Source organism: Sander lucioperca, chromosome 18 (genome assembly GCF_008315115.2).
Source record: "Sander lucioperca isolate FBNREF2018 chromosome 18, SLUC_FBN_1.2, whole genome shotgun sequence".
In the NCBI taxonomy this organism is placed as follows: domain Eukaryota; kingdom Metazoa; phylum Chordata; class Actinopteri; order Perciformes; family Percidae; genus Sander; species Sander lucioperca.
The window spans coordinates 4,120,733-4,136,059 of NC_050190.1; the positions used below are offsets into that span (position 1 = coordinate 4,120,733).

Genomic DNA, 15,327 nt, shown 5'->3' on the forward strand with positions numbered 1-15,327 from the left:
TGTGTCTGTGTGTCTGTGTGTGTCTGTGTGTGTGAGGGTGAAACTAGTCGCTGTTGTTTCTCATCGGCCATCACAGCAGCGAGAAGCCGACTAGGTCCACATTAAGATCCCTCAGACAGGGATGCGTTTTACCCGCTGATGATCCGTCGACCATTTTCAGTGCATCCCCGACAGCAGCTCCTGAACGCAGCACCGAGGCACGCGACATCTTGGCCTTTTTGGGCTAAAAAACAAACAAACAAACAACAAAACTAGCGCGGAAAAAAATCATCCGTCTTCCCCACAGGATCGGATCATCTTGGCGTCTTTCCAGGCAACAACATCGGGTGAGTGATGATCCAAAAGACAGCGCGGTTTGTCCACATTCATAACCAAACTTACATGGATTCCTTCAGTTATCAACGTCTCTGTTTGGATTTGTGTGCAGTAGGCTACAATGGCAGAGCATCTGTCCCAGAGTGAGCTGGACTACCCGTTCAAACTTCTGGAGTATTTCAACGGCTTCAGGGTCTCAAAGGTAACTCAGTTTATTTGATTTTTTTGGCTTATTTAATAAACATTTAAAGGTCCCATATTGTGCTCATATTCAGGCTCATACCTGCATTTTGGGTTTCTTCTAGAACATGTTTTCATGCTTTAATGTTCAAAAAACACACCATTTTTTTTATACTGTCTGAATATACCTGTATGCTCTGTTTAAACGTCCTGTCTTTTTTAGCCCCCCTCCCGAAAAAGCCCAGCTCTGCTCTGATTGGTCAGTGGATCTGCTCTGATTGGTCAGCGGATCTGGGTCTTCCGCATCTCTGCACCGTTATTGCAGTATGACTGTAACGGCACTGTGGCGCCACTTTCTACCTACAGTCAGGGTTCAAAATTAACTTCTTCGTCCACCAGCCAAATAGCTAGTGAATGTTCATATTTGACCAGCCACTCAATAGATTACCATTGTTTTTTTGGCTGGTGAGTGAAGCAAATCTACCAGCCACTTGCATATTTTACCAGCATTTGGCTGGTACTAATTTTGAACCCTGCCTACAGTGTGTATATATATATATATATATATATATATAATATTATTATTATTATTATTATTATTATTATTATTAAAAAAAAAATATATATATATATATATAGTATAGTTGTGACATCACAACAGTACGGTGTCCCGACGGTTCGTTTAAAGACACAGTTTCTGAATACTAGCCCTTAACCTACTTCATAATAAAAAAAAAATCAGACATGGAAATCTCACTTTTTACAATATGTACAATATTTTTGTTAATTTTAGAGGTTATTAGGCATTCCTTTTATATCATAATCCAAACATATTGGACAAATTCAACTTTTGACCTGATGGTGGCGCTAGATGGCAAAGTCAGAGCATCACCAAAGTCGGTAGAATTAATAATAATTAGATAATGCAGTTTATAGTGGTAGACTGACGGACTTTGCCTTAAAGCTACGATGCTAACATGGCTGGAAATCTATCGACCAGTGCCGAGATGTTATACAGAGGTGTTTGTCCCTCCAGGCACAGGCGTAGATTTCGGGGGGGGGAAGCAGGGGATACGTCCCCTCCAATATTTAGAAGAGGTAGATTTGATCTCCCTCAAAATATATGAAAGACGACCCACCTCCCCAAAAAAAGGTAAAATAACCGTTCAGGGGGCTCAAAACACATACGGAAAACAAGAACTGTGTCTACCTTGTGCTACATTGGTGGGGTCAAAGAACACAACAGGGCATGAAAAATAAAGTTGTGATTTCATGTCTTTTATGTAGATTTAAACTTTGGAGCTTCTGGCTTTAAAGGTGCTCTAAGCGATGTTGGGTGATGTCACTTCTTGTTGACGTTCAAAGTATTTTCAAACAAAACGAGACTAGCTTGCCCATCCCTCCTCCGCATCCCGTCCCCTCTCCCTCCCTTCCGTGCTTCCGCGCACTAACCCCCCAACCCCCACCCCCAAATCCTTCTTGTCGGTTATTGGCTGGAACGCTGGAACACTTTTTATGTTTTTTTTTTGAGTACTTTATTTATAGATTTTCAATTTACAAAACAAGAAACGACAAAGATACAATGTATTACAAACACCGTCCCAACCCATCCACCAAGGCTCAAAAAAAAAAAAAAAAAAATAGAGGTAGGTACACAAAATATAATTACACACAGTTCCTGTACATCACTTTACACTGCTCAGAATGGGAATATTATGCAGCATTATACCACATATACCCTTATACCATACATCAATAGACCAGTTGACAGTACATTGATGTGCAAAGGAAAATTACATCATGTGAGTGATACACTTTCAACAAATTCTATAAAAGGGGCCCAGGTTTTAGCATATCTGTCCCGTAAATTATTACGATTATATCTCAACTTCTCTAATGGGATCACAATAATGGGATAGTACCTCTTTGACCCAGTGTCTAAACGAGGGAGGTCTCACAGACTTCCAGTGTAAAAGAATTTGTCTCCGGGCAAGAAGTGTAATAAATGCTACAGCGTTTGCCTGTTCTTCTGATGGGAATACCCCAAAAATAGCAACTGTTGGATCGGGATTCACTGTTCTGTCACAAATGAAGGAGACCGCTTCAAAGACCCTAACCCAGAAGTTGATAAGTGAATCACAAGACCAGAACATGTGACCTAATTTAGCTGGACTGTGGCCACACCTCGGGCACACAGGACTGGTGCCAGGATATATTTTGGCTAGTTTCTCAGGTGAATAATGCAAATGATGCACAATTTTAAATTGAATAAGGCCATGTCTTATGCATAAAGAGGTAGTGTGTATGCGTTTTAAACTACATTGCCATGTCTCGTCAGACAGTGTAACACCCAAGTCCTCTTCCCATGCCAGTCTGGCAGTATCCCACTGGGGGGGGGGGCTAATGACCAGTGCTGTTTTGTAGATTTTAGACACCCTTCTTTTCATCGTAGGGTCCAGGTCCAGTATATATCATACAATTGCATTTGGCGCAGTTTGTTTTTGTTGCTGTTTGTGGAGCCTGGGCTGTCTACAGAGAAGGCATTTTTTTTTTACAGTGTGTTCAGAGGACAGGCAGCTCGCAGATAGTGAGGAGATGTTTGCTGTATGTGACAAAAAATGTTGTTAAATAAAGACATTTTCACCATACATCGTTGCATAAAAATTCACCAGAATGCAGGAAATGAAGTGTTTGACGCTCAACACTTTATCGGGGAGGACCCCCAGACCCACAGACCCTCTGGTTATGTGCCAGTTGAAACTAAACCTAAGCCCTTGCCTCCAGGTGATATTTTCAGCCTGTGAGCTGGGAGTGTTTGACCTCCTGCTGAGGTCCCAGGAGCCTCTGAGTGCCCAGCATATAGCCCGGGAGCTTAGCACCAGCGTGGACGGGATGGAGCGGCTGCTGGACGCACTGGTGGGCATCGAGATCCTGGAGGTGGAGACCACCGACGGGACAGGTGAGGAGGAAGAGCATGAGGTGATAATGTGATAGAATTGACTGCTACATTAGCTCTGTATCAGTGTGTCAATACACACTACATATGGCCAAAAGTATGTGGACACCCGAGCCAACCATGGGGATACCTGTGAATGCATTGTGCACATTAATGAATGCAATTCTTCTTTGTGGTCAACTGTGAGAAACCCAGATGTCGGAGCTACCTTGAACACACCAAACAAGGCAGAGATTAACCTGGGGCCTGTTTCACAAAACCAAGATAAGGGATTAAGCCGGGATTTATCAGTTATCCTGGATGATTTAAGCCTTGACTCGGTTTCACGAAAGTGGAGGCACATAAATCACCATGGAGATTTATTCTGTGCAGCTAGCCTGCTCCTGACCAGGCTAACAGCCAGGATTTATTTAATCCTGGAGCCTTTTCTGATCACCCAGCAGTGGTTTTACCCTATTGTTATCAGCCTGGATTAAAATACAACAGGTGCATATTGCTGTTCATTTAAGTACTGTTATTATTTAAAGTTGTGACCATAATTGTTTTTAATAATTATTCATGTGACAGTCATTGTTACTGTTATATTGCTGTATGAAGACTGCTGTTCATATTGTTGTTAGAAGTTTGATGAATATATTATGACAGTTGTTGAGATAGAAAAGGCTGATAACATTTCAAATGTGTTTTAAATGAAGTCTGTTACTAAGGGCAATACATACAATGCTGTACATTTCTATAGTTGACTAATGCACCTTGAATTATTTTAGTTGATACATTTTTTTTTAATTCTTTAACAATAAGGATCATGTTTGTTCCACTTCCATGTGCATTGTATTTGGCATTCTTAGCACACAAATTGTGTAATCCAGTAAACTAGGACTATAATTTGGGAGGATTGTACGATTTAAAGAACATATCCTAATTGTACAATCCTCCCAAATTATAGTCTTAGTTCACTGGACCAGTAACTATCTAGTGATGTAGGCTACTGTACATTCATGTAACAACAGGGGAGAGGACACCCCAATGGTTTTTGACCTTATGTTTTGCTGGGGGGGGAAATAACTGATGAATATACTCTGTTCCATTCATGTTTACAGTGTGCATGGGATTTATCACTTAATTATCTTTATAGTTTCTAGATTTTAGAGTCCAATTTCTTCAGTGTCTTTATTTTCTATGTCCACAAGGGAGCAAGGCATATAATATGTAGAGAAGAAACTCGTCCTCTATAAAAAATTAAAAAAAACGCGAGAAAAAGCGTGGCAGATAATAACGCACCGACTGAATGATAGATAGTCTAAAAATATACATTTATGAACTACTGCTCTTAACTGAAACCATTCAATGAGTCCCTTGTCATTTGCAAAAGCAAACAGTTGTACACTTTGCATTAAAAGCGAACAGTGGAAGTTAATATGACTTAGGAAATTTATATTTTAGCCCATGAGAGAGAGGGAGGAACAGAGTGAAAGAGATATTTACGCATCATACTCTAGCGTTGTAGAAAATTGATCTTCATGGTAAATTTCCTGAGTAACATTATCTTCTTCTTACTTTTGTGGTGTCTTAAATAGTAATGCTGTGATGCTGTATGAAGAGGAATCCGCCGACACTGTACTTTTAAGGCAAAGAGTACAACTGTTAATTTGTGCAAATGATTAGTAACCTAATCCTTGAATGGAATGATTATGACGGTTTCAGTTCAGAGCAGTGGTCAGTTAATGTATATATTTAGGCTACTTACGCATTCAGTCGGTCCGTGATCGTCTGCTACGCTTTCTCTCACTGTTACAGCGGCCGTGTTTCTTTTCTTTTTATACAAAAAATGTGTTTCATATCATCATACTTCCACAAGAAGCTGCTGCTCACTCTGTATAAAGTATGTACAATGCGTATTCTCCATTTTGGCATCAGTAAATCTGTGATCGACCTCGCGGTCTTTTGAGGAAAGCCGTGGACGCGCATCTATCTGAATTACTTCATCCTGGCTCGACCTAGTCGCTCCTCCTCAGCCTGGCTTGGCCTTCGTGAAACGCACCAAGCCAGGATGCTCAGATTAGACTAGGTCAAGCCTCGCTTTATCAGTTATCCTGGATTTATATATTCTGCTTTTGTGAAACAGGCCCCTGGTGATATTATATATATATTTCTTATTGTCAACGAAGCCCCCAAAAAAGACCCAAACAGGTATTGCCAAAGTCCGATGTATTTTGTTCCTGTGTGCCATCACGCTCTGTTGTTAAGACAACCCAGCAGTAATGTGAGTGGGGGTATTTCTGTTAAACATCACTTTAAAGAATTATTTCACTAAAATCCCCCCCGAAAAAAAAAAAAAACTATCTGCCCTAGCACCCCCTAGAGGTAAAAGAGGAAGTGTGTAGGATTTAGTGGCATCTAGTGATTAGGTTGCAGATTGCAACCAACTGAACACCTATTCCCTCACCGCTTTCCTTTCCAAGCATGTATTAGAACCTACGGTGGCCTTCAGGTAACGTAAAAACACAAAAGGCCCAATCTAGAGCCGGTGTTTGGTTTGTCCATTCTGGGCTACTGGAGAAGCATGGCGGTGCAACATGGCGGGCTCCTTGGAAGAGGATCCGCTCCATACATATGGAGCCAGGGCTCATTCTAAGCTAACAATTCTTAGTTTTCAGGTGATAATGCACTAATTATGAATATTATGTTCTATTTCTGTCAATAGATCCCCCTAAATCCTACACACTGCTCCTATAAGGGCTGCAACTATCTATCATTTTCTCTAAATATCATCAGGAAATTGTGAACGAAATAAGCCACTACTTATACACTACTAAGTCCAATGTGACATCATAAAATTAGTTCTTTTATCTGAACAGTCCAAAACCCAAAGATATATAGTTCACTATCATATGTATGTATGTATCATATTTTGGAAGCTGGAACCAGAGAATGTTTGGAATTTTGGATTGAAAAATGACTATGACTAATCCTTTATCTGACCAATGGTTTCCGCTCTAGCGAACTGACACTAAAACACTCGGAGTACGTCTACGTGCATGGCTGCTGTTGATACTGTGAACGTCCCTGTGGAGAACTGATGATGCCTTGATTTAAAGTGTGAATGTGTTTTTTTTTTGTTAAAACAGCTTTGTACAGCAGCACCGACGTGGCTAATCTTTACCTGGCCAAAGGCAGCGGCAAGTCTCTTCACGACATGATTATCTACCAATCCCAGACCATCTACCCACTGTGGAACAACATGGTGGATGCCGTCAGGTTAGTGGGTTCCAATGAGACACAGTCAGTAGACTGAATAGAGAGGCTGTGTTAACCCTTTCAGTCCCAGGCCCAAAACTGCTTATTTTTCTTTTTTTGTTTGTTTCCTATTAGCTTAAAAATGGATGTGTTGTACCTTTTCTTTTTTCAGAATAACCAGGACTTTTTGAAAATGAAGATTTATTTGATGTGAATAGTTGCTGTCAAGGCTTATAACAGATTATATACACAAGTACAATTTAATAATTTTGTAGGTCTGCCTCAAAAGAAATACAACAAATTGCATTTCTTTAGAATTGTGAAGATGTCAGATATGACAGCTCATTACAGAACAGTAACACAACTAACCTGTGACATCTGGGAGATTTTTGGTGGAACTAACAGCTTACTATGAGCTCACAACCATCTGAAAGTAACTTTTACTCAGGCTTTACTCAAATCAAACCATGTCACTGAGCCGTCTGTGTTTATAGGGGTCAAGGGTTAACACAGAGAGTGTGAATAGTTCACTAAAGCATCATAACCAATTAATAACACAGGCAACTACATGCACAACTACACACTGTGTTTAGTGAACTCTGAACAGCTCTCACAGTACAGATCCACTTTTGCGACACGACTGAAGCATGGTGTCGCGATGTAATACATCCATGGTTAATGCTGCACGCCCTTAACCGGCAGCTCGTTCGGAATACGATCTCACCGAAACGTGTTTCTGAAAACATTTTAAGCGAGAAATAGGCCATACGGTTGCTGAATCTGTCTTCATTTTAGATCGACAAAGGTCAGTTTGAAAGATTTTCGTCTACTTCTATTAGATAGTCCCGTCGCGTTCGACGGATTCATTTGCATAAAGATGGGCATGGGCCAGCTTTTTTGACGTGCAGCATTTTTTCAAATGCAGCGCCGCCTTCCCGGGATGCTTTGCAGTCGCGTTAAAGCCGCTTGATGTCACCCATAGGAATAAAGTGGAGCGCGGCGCGACAGAAATGTCGCACGGCCAGGTGGATCTGCACTGTCAGAATGGGACACGGTTAAAAGTGATGCTCAAACATTGCTAGGGTCATGATAACAAGATGCAAAAAGAGGTTACAACCAAGTGTGATAGTTCATTTTGTTCATAAGGACTTTCCAGTATTGGAAAAGCCTCTGATACTGCCTAAAATGCTGGTATCGGTATTGTAAAGTACTGGAGTTTATGCACCGATCCAATACCACATCATTTTGCCCCGAAGAAAATCTACTTCTTTTTCCGTTATGACTGACTGTCAAACTGGATATTCAAAGAAAGTTCTATGGCATTCATTGTTTGTGTTTGTTCATGTTTGACAAAAAGTGTAACCTGAGCAAGGCCATACAACAAAGATAGGAATCATATCACATCCATGTAGGGATAGTAGTACACAGCTATTAAAACATAATAAAATATATGACACACTGGTATCGGATCAATACTCCGTATCAGGAATCAAAAAGTGGTATTGAACCATCTCTAATAAGGACCAGGGCTATTCATATGTTGATTGACAGTGAAATAGACCATTCGGTTCGTCAATTAAACACTGTAGTGGTAGCAGAAGAAGCCCAGTTTTTCAGACTGAAGAAGAAGAAAGCGCAGTGTAAACATACAGTAATCTAGGTTAGCTAATGGCCTCCAAAGCTGCGACACCTCTGAGGAATGTTTGCAGAACTAAAACACATTCTACAGGAAACTAAGAGCAAACATTTCAATTATCATAATCTTTTCTCGAGTACAAACAGTAGTGTGTTCTTTCCCACCATGCAGGGAGGGGAAGAATCAGAATGAAAAGACCTTCGGCCTTCCACCAGAAGATATTTTCCAAGCTATTTACAGGTTGGTGTGGATTTTGTTGCTTTAGATGCCTTAAGGCCCTGATACACCAACCCGACGGCCGACTGTCGGCAGAAAAGGCAGTCAGACTGATAAGGCGGCTTCCCAAGGTCCAAAAAGTGCCTCAGAACGCACAAAGTGATGCTGACATGAGCGTACGTTCTGCGCGTGCGTGAGGCGTAATATGTCTCCATAACAGCAGGCGGCGCTAATCTGTATTGTCGCCCAAAAAATTAAAACCGGAAATGACGAACGCGTCATGTGGGTCTGGCTTCTCCAGCCGATAGTAATGGCGGCTTGTTCGAAATACGATCTCATATTTTACGACAATAGTTCACTGAAACGTGTTTCTGAAAACATTTTAAGGGAGAAATAGGCTGTACAGTTGCTGAATCTGTCTTCATTTCAGATCGACAAAGGTCAGTTTAAAAGATTTTCGTCATATTTCATCCTGCTCGCCATTTCCGGGTTAGCACGCCACCAATCAGATTGGTCATTGAGTCCGACTGCCCGCCCTCCGACCCAGCAAGTCATGTCGGCCAAAATGAAGGCCGACAGCTCCTCCGACGGGCAACGGCACGGAACACACCGAGCAGACTGGAGTCACTGACCTTGCCAGACTGTCCGACTGCCAACCCGGTGTGTCAGGGCCTTTAAGTGTGTAACTTCATCGCTCTCTGTGACGCTGAGAATCTTTTGAGTTTTATGATTCTGTGAACTTTTCCACCCAGATCAGAGGAGGAGAAGCTGAAATTCATGGGTCTGATGAACTCCTCGTGGGTTCTAGACGGACACGACATTGTGACAGCGTTCAACCTCTCCTGCTTTCAGGAGATAGTAGACCTTGGAGGTAAGAGGCTTAATTCCCTTTATGAATATTTCTATATTTATTTATGGTTGAACATTTGTGTTCGCATTATTGATTGTCAAACAATGTCTTTTTGACCAAATGGAAATGAGAAAATGGCAAAAATGTATCAAATAAATCCTCTCAATAGGAACGTTTTTGACTAAATTAAAATAAAATGCAATCAGTACATCAATAGGCAAAGGAATGACAAATGTTGGTTACACTTTACTTGAAGGCATCTACATAAGAGTGACATGACACTGTCATGAACGTGTCATAAACATAAACAAGTCATAAACGTTTATGACAACGCTTCTTTTAGTGAGTGTCATTCGGTTTTTGCCATGACAAGTTATGGTTATGGTTGGGGTTGGGGTTAGGGTTAGGGTTGGGGTTAGGGTTCATGCGTCATGACTGTGTCATGTGTTCATGACATAGTCATGACGCATGTGTCATGTCACTCTTATGTGGATACCTTCAAGTAAAGTGTTACCCAAATGTTCACAGATGAATGAATTAGAATTGTATTTCTCTCTGTTATTTAACAGTAAAGAAAGTGAATTCATGTTGACCTAATTCTGTCCGAATAACTCCCAGGATGCACCGGTGCTCTGGCCCGTGAGATGGCCAAGGCTTACCCGTCCTCCTCCGTCACGGTGTTCGACCTCCCGCAGATCGTAGAGACGGCTCAGAAACATTTCTCTCAGGAGAACAACACTGTGGTGTTTCAGAGTGGTGAGCCTCATTCTGTCTCATTATACCTCATTCAAAGTAGAGTCATTTTGGAGGCTGTAGTTTGTGAGAAGTGTTCCTAATATTCTTTACACCCTATTAATATGAACGAGGGCAGAGTGAGCATATCATAATCGCCTCTCTCTATAACAATACAATTCAACAGCAGCACAAACTGCATCCTCCAAAATGACCATAACATTGAATCAACACCTCTCCAGAACAAAAACGGAACATTATAACCCTCGTGAAGGATTTATTGCCGGGCTGTTTTAGTTTTACCGAGGTGTTCCCTAATAAAATGGCAGCTGAGTGTGGATTTGAAAAAGTAGTGGTCGCTCAGTCACATGGGTTGTGTTGTACATGTACATGCAGGAGATTTCTTCAGCGGTGAAATCCCTCCTGCTGACCTGTACGTTCTGGCCAGAATCATTCACGACTGGCCTGAAGAGAAGTGCCTCACACTGCTGAGGAAGATCTATGACACCTGCAAACCAGGTGAGTGGGTGTCAAGGGTGTAACTTTGGGTTCAACATTGGGGGGGGGAGGGGGGGTTGAGCTCTCCACCTATCTTGCGAGGCAGTTTGTTTCATCATTGGGGGAACAAATTCTAAACAGTGGGTCTTAACCCTCCTGTCGCCCTCGGGTCAAATTTAACCCGTTTTCAAAGTTTCTTTATCAGAACATTTGGGTTTCTTTCAACCTGATTGCCCAAAAATAACACAGATGGTTCCATAAACTGCTCTTCGTAAGTAAAAGGAAGGAGCAGTTGAGTACTTTTATTGAATTTTGAGTGTTTTATTCAATTTCATAACATTATTCTGACTAAACTTTGACAGTCTTTGATTATCCATCAACAAACATTCCTCTGATCTTAACTTTTAAACAAAATAATTCATGATTTCTGCTTTTATAACACAGAAAGTAGGTTAGTGTTAGTGGTGTATATACTGGTGGTAGTGAATAAAAGCGCTGAAAATGTGGAAAAATTCGACAAAAAGTTGGAAAAAACCCAGCAAAATATGTGGTAAAATAAGCGACACAAACATCAAAAGTGTTAATTTTTTATTTTGATTGATTGGTTTAATAAACCAGAGCACGTTTTTCTCCCATCCCGGAATGCTGTGTGGACTAGCCAGACCCTCCTCCGCAGCGCAGTGGAGGAAGGTCTGGCAATGCGAGACTACTAGAAGAGTAAACGCCCCTAATCAGCTGATAATAGGAAGCAGGAGAAGACTGAGTAAATAACACAAGATCCCTAGTTGGGAGTCTTCCTGGCTGAATTTACGCTAAGCTTCATGTGTCATTGTGCACTGGAGGAAGATGATGAACATGGCTATCAAGCTTTTTACTCATCGAAAACAAGGGTTCCATGGCAACATAACAAATGCACATTCAATGTTTTTGCAATTGTTAAATTGCCCAGCCTTATTTAGCCATGTGTTTATACTCCCATCTTCCGACAAAATGGAGTGGCTGTTTAAATTTTAATGTACATAGGTTGGCGACCTTTGTCTCTAAAGCATGGGAAAAACGACAAGAAGGTTTATTTGTTTAATATATGTAATTTTTGTTGCTATTCTGGCATAGATAGATAGATAGATAGATAGGAAATTCAAGGTCCCAGTAGCTTAAAGACATCACACACAACATACACATACATCATAAACAGGATGATAAAATAACAAATCCACATGAATAATATGGACACTAAACGAAAACATACTAAATAAAAAATCCCCATGAATGTACTAAGGGATGTATAAGCATGAGAGGCTTGCAGTGACAGGGCAGGACTGACCCTGTGATTCAGTCTGCATGGTAAGGTGCTCTATGAGAGTGTGTGTCATGGTTGTAGTGCAAATAAGTCCAATAGTGCAGGGATAAAGTCTAGAGACCAGCATTAAATACGGACAATATAATATATATATAATATATATTACAATATAATCTTGTCCCTTGCTGTAATTACTGGTGTCTTGTAGGCTTATGTGGGCTGGGCATATTGTCTTTTTATGCATGACACGATAATAAAATATCATTCATTCATTCATTCCAGTACTCGGTATGTGTGTGTGTGTGTGTGTGTGTGTGTGTGTGTGTGTGTGTGTGTGTGTGTGTCCCTCTGGCAGGCGGTGGCGTCCTGCTGGTGGAAGCCATGCTGTTTGAGAACAGACGAGGGCCCGTCATGGCTCAGATCTTCTCCCTCAACATGCTGGTGCAGGCCGAGGGCCGGGAGCGCCCGCCATCCGAGTACATCCGCATCCTCAACAAGACCGGCTTCCACAACGTTCAGGTGTGCCGGACCGGCAAGTCCTACGACGCCATCCTGGCCATCAGATGAGCTCAGGGCAGTCCAGAGGCGTCCCTCAAAGTCTGGGGAAAGTAAAAAAAAGGTGATCTGGAACTTTCAAGGCCTTGAAAAGGTTTGGAGGTGGACATAAAACATATTAAGCTCTGAAAAAACAAACAACTGTTGCCAGTCTCAGTGCACATGGATCCCCAGTAGGGCTGCACAATTAATCGCAATTTTATCGAAATCGGAAAATGGACTACTACAATATCCATGTGTCAAACCATTCTGAATTAATTTTTGTGGTGCTGCAGAGACGTTCCCGGCCCAGAAATCGTATTCTACAGACTAAAGAAAACATCTTGGTTTGGGACAGATGCTCGCGAAAATCCCACTATAACGATTTTAATATTTAGAATTTTAATATTTTTCAATGAAAATGAGAATAATGATACAAAAATGATAATGTCCTCCAATATCGTGAATCATATCACAATTCGCAATTAGATATTTTCCTCATATGGTGCAGCCCTACTCCCCAGTTAATGTTGTGTGATGTTTTCAGACGTTGTGATTACAGTTCAACTTGTTTTTTTTTTTTTTCAAAGATCGTAGCAATACAAACATTCTCCCAATTGAAGTTGCTGCTAGAAAATCTTTGTGATGAATACTTGCCTCTATAGGTAACATATTCCTGTATCTTTGTAAAAAAAGAAAAAAAAAGAGAGAATCAATTTAGGTTAAAGGTATACTCTTTATGAGATACTACTCTCATGTCTGTACGAGAGATACTACTCTCATGTCTGTACGCTAAATATGAAGCTACAGCCAGCAGTCAGTCAGTTAGCTTTGCTTAGCATAAAGACTGGAAACAGGTGGAAACCGCTAGCCTGGCTCTGTCCAAAATCAGCCAACCAGCACATCTAAAGATCACTGAATAACATGTCATATTATTACAAAGGAACCAATACAGTATCTGTTATTGGATCATTATTATATAATGGCACTGATGTGGCCGATGCTGATTTTTTTTTTTAAAAGAATTGTGGAACGTTTACAGGCTGTGCTTTTTAGGCTGGCCCCATTTGAACAGTGTTTTAAAGCCAAACATGTTGTTTTTACTTTGTTTCTTTTTTATCGACATGCTCAAAAATACCAAAATCTGCTCAGTATTTGCAGTCATATCTTTTTGAATATCAGCTGTTCACAACCTATCACACATACCAGATTTAAACGGAAAATAGTGACGGGTATGATATCAGATGATAGTTTTATCATTGGTGACAGTATTTCTTTAAAATCATGGAACACAAACATTATAAACCAATTATTGACAGATTTGGGATAGCTTTTTTTTTAATGAATATTCAGCCAAAATATTGGGGGGCTACAAATCATATTCTACAGACTAAAGAAAAGCTCTTTGTTTGGGACAGATGCTCGCAAAAATCCCACTATAATCAGGTAATATCATCAGTAGGAGAGCACCGTGAAGATAAAAATTGTGATTAGTTCCAAACAGATGTTTTGGGCAACAGCGTTGTTGTCTGTTTGCACACTTTTGAAGGAAGTCTTCGCAAAATGTCTGTGTATATTATTTTTTTCAAACTTATTTTTGAAGTCAAAAACACCAAAAGTAACAACATTAACCCTGTTGCCATGAACCATGTACATATCTTTACATACTTTGTGTATATTGTCCATGAACGGTAAAAACATCCATTAAAAAAGAAAAAAGAGGGGAGGCAAACCAACTGCCATGTTCATTATTCCAAAGAATATGTTATCCTTTTTGTCCATCTTGCAAAGCATAAATAATTTCTTAGTCTTAGAAGAAATGTCAGTCTTTTCATCTCCTGGATCGTTTTGGTGATTTCAACTCTAGTGTCTGCTGTAGTGTAGTTAGATATAACTTCTAATGCAGTAAAAAAAAATATGACGCTTTAGAAAATACAGACTTTTGTGTATGTTGTGATATTGTGTTACTGTGGGACTGTGTGTTCCTGGCTTTCCTGTTTACTGTGATGAGTTCAGGTTCCCTCTAAGACTGCATGTAAACCAGACTCTGCAGAACAAACCTCAGTTTACCTCCATTATTCCTCCACTGGTGTTTTTTATTGGTATTTGTTGCATTTCAACATCTCGTGTTTACAACAGAAAGTAATTTACATCATCTCAGCTCTAAACAAGTACTGAAAATGTCACATATTGAATACATACTACAAAACAGTGTAAGAGGTGCAGGAAACATTTTCCTTTTTTGTGATCTGCCTGTGTGTCATAGATGAGGAGCCAATGCAAAATGTCATACTGTTTGATAGAATCATTTTGAATCAGCACACGGTTCTGTAGGCTTGTTTCCTGTCCTCTGATCATTCCATGTGTGGGCAGCATGCATCCTGCAGATTAAATCCGAGACATACACTACATCTTGTTATTGTTGTGTAAAAAGCCACCAGGTGATGGATTTTGACAATGCAGCTGTCTTTCTATTGTTGCAGTTTTTTTTTTTTAATGTCATGTAGCTGCTGAAATTACTCCAAAATTAAACATTGGTTTGTTAAAGGACAACTCACAAACAATGACATATTCCATCTTTTTTTTTTAATGTATTTCAATGCTAACAATGAAAAAGTAAATACACCCGGAAGTGTGCATACAGTAAGACATTAGTTTTTCAAAATATATTTCCATTATAGCATATGTTTAGGGGATTTTTAGGGGATGATTTGCTTATGAGTATCGCTGTATGTATGTAATGTACTGTATGTCTGCAACCCTGTCAATAGAATATTTGATAAGGTTCAATTGTCTTGAAAATGGGATGTTAAAGGGTTAATATAACATTTCTGGAATTTCCTTTGAATGATAAAAAAAAAAAAAAAACTTTA

The 15,327-nt window shown here is 40.2% G+C and overlaps 1 protein-coding gene across 3 annotated transcripts; it reads left to right on the forward strand.

The window, feature by feature from the left end:
* Positions 1-14,540, forward strand: asmt2 (acetylserotonin O-methyltransferase 2). Of its 3 annotated transcripts, XM_035994380.1 has the most exons (10): positions 1-225; positions 259-327; positions 434-517; positions 3,280-3,454; positions 6,580-6,709; positions 8,496-8,564; positions 9,293-9,411; positions 10,009-10,146; positions 10,519-10,641; positions 12,276-14,540. In XM_035994380.1, the coding sequence occupies exons 1-10, from the start codon at positions 139-141 to the stop codon at positions 12,485-12,487; spliced, it is 1,206 nt and encodes a 401-aa protein (XP_035850273.1). In that variant the 5' UTR covers positions 1-138; the 3' UTR covers positions 12,488-14,540. The 3 variants fall into 3 exon arrangements, with proteins under 3 accessions (XP_035850273.1, XP_031136311.1, XP_031136312.1); XM_031280451.2 differs by having other exon boundaries at positions 1-326; positions 428-517; XM_031280452.2 differs by having other exon boundaries at positions 1-326; positions 431-517.
* The last annotated feature ends 787 nt before the right edge of the window (positions 14,541-15,327 follow it).

Coding starts and splice junctions, on each gene's coding strand:
- asmt2 (XM_035994380.1), top strand. CDS start 139: ATGATCCGTCGACCATTTTCAGTGCATCCCCGACAGCAGCTCCTGAAC. Junction 518..3,279: donor ACGGCTTCAGGGTCTCAAAG/GTAACTCAGTTT, acceptor CCTTGCCTCCAG/GTGATATTTTCAGCCTGTGA. Junction 3,455..6,579: donor GGAGACCACCGACGGGACAG/GTGAGGAGGAAG, acceptor TTGTTAAAACAG/CTTTGTACAGCAGCACCGAC.